We start from the raw sequence: 6,885 nt of genomic DNA on the forward strand, positions 1-6,885 counted from the left end.
ACCAATAGCTTGCTGCCCAACTCCCTACACAGTACCTCTGCTGCCTATGTCCCTGATAGTAGCCCCTTAGAACAAAGTGGCAATATGCCTTGTTTGGGGTGTAAATGTAATAATAATAAAAACATCCAGAATGTGCGTAATAATCCAGAATGTGCGTAATAATCCAAACGTTTGTAATCCATGTTTCCTGGAAAAAATCCGTTTATTTAAATCCGTTAAAGTTAAAACAGCGAACTAGCTCTCTAACCGTCAGAACGCGAATTGATAGATAATGAAAAAACAAATATTCAAAAGAAAACTATAGCGGAAGTGGAAAACTAAAAGAAAAGAAAAAGAAAAAGAGAAAAGAAAGAAAAAAGAAAAAGAGAACAAGAAAAAGAAAAAAAAAAGAACAGACAAATACGCAGACGAAAAAGTTACGCAGATATCTTAAGCTACAAATAGAAAAATTCGTGTTAAACGGAACATCAAGACACACATAAGACGGAAGTAAACCAGACAGGGTGGGGGTACAGAAGTAAAATTATGCGTTAACATACTGTGTGTGGCATCCGTCAGTCGAAACGACTATGGATCAGCGCCGTATTAAGATGTTGCCTGTTTGCATCCTTTTGTGTGACTGTAGAGACCAATTCTTGATTTGCATAGTCTGCCACAGCCTTGACATACGAAGGTTGTTATGCAATTTGCCGCTTCGTCCGGCTGTTCCGCCTGTACACTCGCTCTTCTCCTAGCTCTCTTTGCAGCATTTTCAACATGGAGGGTCCTCTCGCTGATGATAATCCCCTGGCGTATCATTTTCCTCCAGGCAGTTCTGTCAGCTGCAGAGGCTTCCCATGTATTCCTGTCCACCGAGAGAGTCTTCATGTCACGCTTGCAGACATCCCTGTAGCGAAGATGGGGTCGCCCCCTCTTTCTTGAGCCTGAGGCAAGCTCGCCATAGAGAAGGTCTTTAGGGATGCGCCCATCATCCATCCTGCGCACATGGCCCAGCCAGCGAAGACGTCGCTCACGCAGTAGAGAGTAAATGGATGGGATGCCCGCTCTCTGCAGAACATCAGTATTACTCACTCTGTCCTGCCATGTGATACCAAGTATCCTACGTATACACCTCATATGGAAGACCTGGAGTTTCCTCTCTTGTGTTGAGTATGTAGTCCAGGATTCACTCCCATACAGTAGAACACTGAGGATGCACGCTCTGTAGACGGTCATCTTGGTGGAGGTGGTAAGGTGCCTGTTTTCCCAGACTCTTTTAGTTAGTTTAGAGAGGGTTGTAGATGCCTTTCCAATCCTTTTGTTTAGCTCCTCGTCCAATGAGAGGGTGTCTGAAGTAGTGGAGCCTAGATATTGAAACTGGCGTACGACCTCTAGTGGTGTGCCTTGGATTGTGATGCTGGGTGGGGAGGCGGTTGCATGTCCCATGACTTGAGTTTTCTTCTGGCTGATGGTGAGACCGAACAGGCTGCAAGCATTAGCAAACCTGTCCATCAGTCTTTGAAGACCATCTTCCTGATGCGATGCTATAGCTGCATCATCGACAAACAGCATGTCTCTTATCCGAACTGTCCTGGTCTTTGTCCTGGAGCGGAATCTGGCGATGTTGAAGAGACCACCATCTGACCTGGAGTGCAAGCAGATACCATCCGTTGTGTTCTTGAAAGCATGCTTCAGGAGTAGGGAGAAGAAGATGCCGAAGAGTGTTGGGGCCAACACACAACCCTGTTTGACACCACTCCTCACCCCGAACTCAGCTGACATGCCACCGTTAAATTGCACAGTGCTCCTCATGCCATCATGAAAGGATTTTATGATGCTGACGAGTTTTGGTGGGCATCCGATCAGTGGGAGAATTTTGAATAGTCCATCTCTGCTCACGAGATCGAATGCCTTGGTCAGGTCTATGAAGGCAACATACAGAGGCTGGTTTTGCTCTCTGCACTTCTCTTGCAGTTGGCGTAGGGAGAAGATCATATCGATTGTTGATCTCTCTGAACGAAAACCGCATTGAGATTCTGGGTAGATTCGGTCGGCAAGAACGTTTAGTCGCAGTAATACTATACGTGCGAATAGTTTGCCAACGAAACTCAACAGTGAGATACCGCGGTAGTTGTTGCAGTCACCGCGGTCCCCTTTGTGTTTGTAGAGAGTGATGATATTTGCGTCTCTCATGCCCTGAGGCACTGAGCCTTCTCTCCAACACTGTATCAGGAGACTATGGAGGGGCTCAAGCAGGCTAGCCTTTCCACTTTTTAAGACCTCAGCTGGAATATAGTCCTTTCCTGAGGCTTTTCCTGATGGCAGTCTGTCTATTGCCCAGGATAGTTCTTTTATGGAAGGCTCCTCATCGAGCTCATGCATCAGCGGTAGACGATCAATGGCATCCAGGGTGGACTGATGTACCATGTTTTCCCTGGAGTAAAGCTCGGAGTAGTGTTCAACCCATCTGTCTAGCTGTTTAACTTTGTCTAGTATGGGTTCACCCGATTTAGATTTCAGTGAAGCAGTTTTGTTAATTATGGGTCCTGTAGCTCTCCTGATCCCGTTATACATATTTTTTATATTTCCTGTATCAGCTGCATGTTGGATAGACTTGGAGAGCTCCATCCAGTAGTTGTTTGCAGCTTCTCTTACAGCCTTTTGAACTGCCCTTTTGGAAAGCCTCAGTGCAGCCAGCGATGTAGGAGATGGGTTGGCCTTGTATGAGAGCAAGGACAAACGCTTTGCCTCAATCAGAGGGTTGAGGGTAGCAGAGTTGGCATCATACCAGTGATTGCGTTTGCTACCTGTCCTCCTCCCAAATACTTTGAGAGCTGTAGAGTGGATGGCATTTTTCAGTGTTTCCCACTGTTCAGATGCAGTCCGGGTGTTATCTCCTTTGAAGGTGGAGGTTAACATCTCGTTGAATTTCGCATTGCGATCTGTGTATGTAGTCTCGCTAACATCAATACGGGCAACACCCTCCTGTTTAGTGTGGTAGAAATCTTTGGGTTGAAGTTTGACTCTACTACATATTAGGGAATGATCTGTATCACAATCAGCACTGTGGTAGGCTCTAGACATCAGAAAATGTTTGAGGTACCTTCGTCTAGTAATGATTAGATCGAGCTGGTGCCAACGCCCTGATCTGGGATGTCTCCAGGACACTCTGTGATGCGGTCTGGCAGCAAAGAATGTGTTGGTAATGCAGAGGTCATGGTAGGCACAGAGTTCTAGAAGGCGCTGACCATTACCATTGCATTTGCCCACTCCAAAGTTACCAAGGCAGCTCGGCCATGCATCGTTGTCGCCACCCACACGTGCATTAAAGTCCCCAAGTATAATCAGGTCTTCATTTTGTGGAAATGCCTTGATGGTGCTATCCAGCTGTGTGTAGAAGTGCTCCTTGATGTCGTCAGGCGCTGCGAGTGTTGGGGCGTACACACATAATAGATTAATTGTTCCATCTGTGGTGTTCAGTCGTAATGAGATTAGGCGCTCAGTAGCTGAATCAGAGAGTTGTACGTTCTGAAGCAGTGAGTTTCTGACTGCGAAACCAACACCGTGTTCCCGGATCTCCTCTTCCTGTTTTCCCTGCCAGAAGAAAGTATAGTCCGATTCCTTTAGGCATCCGGTGTCAGCTAAGCGTGTTTCTTGGAGTGCAGCGATGTCTACTTTGAGTCTCGATAGCTCGTTGTTGATGATGGCAGTTTTTCGAATATCGGAGATGTTGCGTATGTCGGTAGATAGGCCAGTCGTCATAGTACGAACATTTCAGCACCCTAGCCTGAGTGTTGGGTTCTTTGTGTTTCTTTTGGTTTTGTTTGGTGCAATGGTTACTGGCCACTTGTTGGAATCATCCTATACCCTACGCACCCAGTAGGGTAGGTGGCCAGTGGCGGGATAGCACCTTACTGACTGAGGGCTGCTCAGCTTTGTGGCGGGCGGTAGCTGTCCAATGAAATTAAATAACTTCTCCCACCGTTAGGACCGACCCCTGGCGCCCAGCTGTACGCCAATTGAGCTGTAGACTTATAAGTTAACATACACAAATTTAATAAAATTAGAATACTGATAACGATTATGCAGATACACACCCACCCACACACACACACACATATATATATATATATATATATATATATATATATATATATATATATATATATATAGTAATTTATAAAATATATATGGCGATTAAGCTACACTGAATATTCCGCGTTTCATCCACTCTAGGACTCTTCAGACCACATATATATTCTATAAATTACTAACTAGCTCTACCTACGTATTGAACACTTTTGAAGTAAATAAGTTTACGCATGAATCTATACTATCGTATATTAATTTTATGTGAGTAAATTAAGTAGTTTTATATATATATATATGCTATTTATTTGCTTTTTCGACTCATCAGAGTGGCTGTATCTAGCGAGATTCGAAACCGGGACCCCATGGTAAGAAGCTCAAACTCTTATCACTGGACCATCTCGCAGGACTGCTTTGGGTATATCGCGATTTACGTAGATGTTATTTATGGTAGGAGTTTAGGTTTCTTACCATGGGATCCCAATTTCGAATCTCGATATATTTAGCCATTCTGATTAGTCGCAGACGACGAAACACGTGTCAGTGTATAATTATATATTTAAAACTATATATATATATATATATGTATATATATATATATATATATATATATATATATATATATAGAGAGAGAGAGAGAGAGAGAGAGAGAGAGGGGGGGAGGGAGAGAGTTAAATGATTGTCTTTAAATACCTACAAATATTATTATGGTACATATGTGCAAATGTGTTTCAGCTTCGATTTCTTTCGAAATCCAGTGTCATCAGGGAATAACTAGTTTCAAAAGTGAATGATCAAAGTGTAGTATCTGTTCCGGCAGATACTGCAAGCTATGACTAGCTATGACTAGCTATGACTAGCAAAGACCAGATGTGGGGGCAACCCCACATGCCTGACCTTTAACCAGCTCCCATTTCCCACCTCTCGGGAGCTGGTCCCCTTTTTCCATTCCCCTCCCTTCACTCCTCACATTAAAAATCGGCCTTGTGCCTAATTTGCTCGGTGGGGGAGTAAATAAATAAAATAACAAGTTGCTTTTTCACATTTTTTTCAGGAAGGAAGAAACTAGGACAGAAATTTTATTCTATTTGGCAAGGTATTCAATTCAGTTATTCATGGTGATCTTTATAATCACCCTCTTATTCATTTTTATCGGCTAACCATGTCTCGTCATTATATGAAACTCTTTATACAAATTTCTATTAACCATAACTTGTTATTAGGCATTTTCTTTTTTAACACCTGAGTTTCATTGGAATAATATCTAGGAAACAAGAGTTTTGACAGACTGTAAGGGTGCCTGCACGTGGAATTTTTGTAGTAAGAGTTGCGTAATCTCCAACCACACCACTTCTGAGTCGGCATTGTTAAATACCAGTGGCAAGTGGAGGTTCAAGACAATTGAAAATAATCCCGAGATAAGCGGAGAGCACATACAGCGCCTAGAATTCTCAAATGATTACCCATCCGGTACTAGCCAGACTCAACCCTGCTTAACTTTCACTTATACATACACACAGTTATTTACGTACATTTGTATGTAAATAACCGTTTTATAAATAAAATAAATAATATATTTGCTTGTTTATTTCCAATATATGAGCGACCGTTTGGATCTAAAAAACGTAATTAGTTTCCTTAATTTCCTAGAGGAATACATTGTATATGAATTTTATTATCGTAAAAAATCAAGAAAAATCAATATCTATCTATCTATCTATCTATATATATATATATATATACACACATTCATATAGATATATATATACATTCACACACACACACACACACACACACACACACACATATATATATATATATATATATATATATATATATATATATATATATATTCATTATACACTGAAAATTACTTCATGTATGAAAACCAAAGAGGGGAGATATAGTACATGAGAAATATTTGAAATCAAGTCTCTTTTTGTTGTTATTTCAGATCATTTGAAACCTAACCACTACGCTATTGGCAGTTGCTGCGTGAGATGAGTTTAACGATGTTTTCACATCGTCCGAACTACCTCTGCTCGATTTGTTTACACAAAGAGCATCGCTTATACGCTAATGGTAATTCGTGTATCACTTCTTAATGTGCTCAACTCAAGATAAGGAGCATTATATATATATATATATATATATATATATATATATATACAGGATGAAAGTTTTTAGCGTAAATGGATTATTTTTGACACAATCTGACTAAGACACTAGGAAATTAGGAAAAATGCAAAATTCAAACAATCCTTATTTATAAAAAATAATCTCTTTTAACTGTTGCCAATTTTCAGCTTAAAATATTTTAGCTCTTTTTAAAACATCATTTATGACAAATTGCAGAATCTCTGAATTGCGATTTAACTCCCTTATTTTTTCCTGATGTTTTCCCACAATTCTTTCAGAGTTTGAGGCTTGACGTTTCGCGGTCTGCCAGCTCGCAGAAGTAAGGAAGGAAATTGCAATCCAGAGGTTCCTCAATCTGTCATGAATAATGTTTTCGCAAGAGCACAAATATATGAAGATGAAAATGGACAATATAAAAAGACATTATATTTCATTTACAAAATCTATATATATATATATGTGTATATATATATATATATATATATGTGTATATATATATATGTATATATATATATATGTGTGTGTGTGTGTATATATATATATATATATATATATATATATATATATATATATATATATCGCTAAAACCAAAACAAACAACATTTAAGTAAATCGCGATATCCAGACAGTTGGCAAGATAGGTCAGAGGTAAGGGTCCCGGTTTCGAATCTCGCTATA

General features: G+C 40.4%; 1 protein-coding gene across 1 annotated transcript in view; it reads right to left on the bottom strand.

Moving 5' to 3' along the window:
* LOC145239858 (protein CFDP2-like) overlaps nucleotides 1-3,741 on the bottom strand; it is a 6,038-nt gene extending 2,297 nt beyond the window's left edge. The window contains exon 1 of the mRNA XM_080103423.1: nucleotides 3,228-3,741. Coding sequence (XP_079959549.1) covers nucleotides 3,228-3,741 — 514 coding nt within the window. The remainder of the gene's footprint in view (nucleotides 1-3,227) is intronic.
* Between the last annotated feature and the right edge of the window lie 3,144 nt (nucleotides 3,742-6,885).

Source organism: Euprymna scolopes, chromosome 2 (genome assembly GCF_053919585.1).
Source record: "Euprymna scolopes isolate OS-2025 chromosome 2, ASM5391958v1, whole genome shotgun sequence".
Classification (NCBI taxonomy): domain Eukaryota; kingdom Metazoa; phylum Mollusca; class Cephalopoda; order Sepiida; family Sepiolidae; genus Euprymna; species Euprymna scolopes.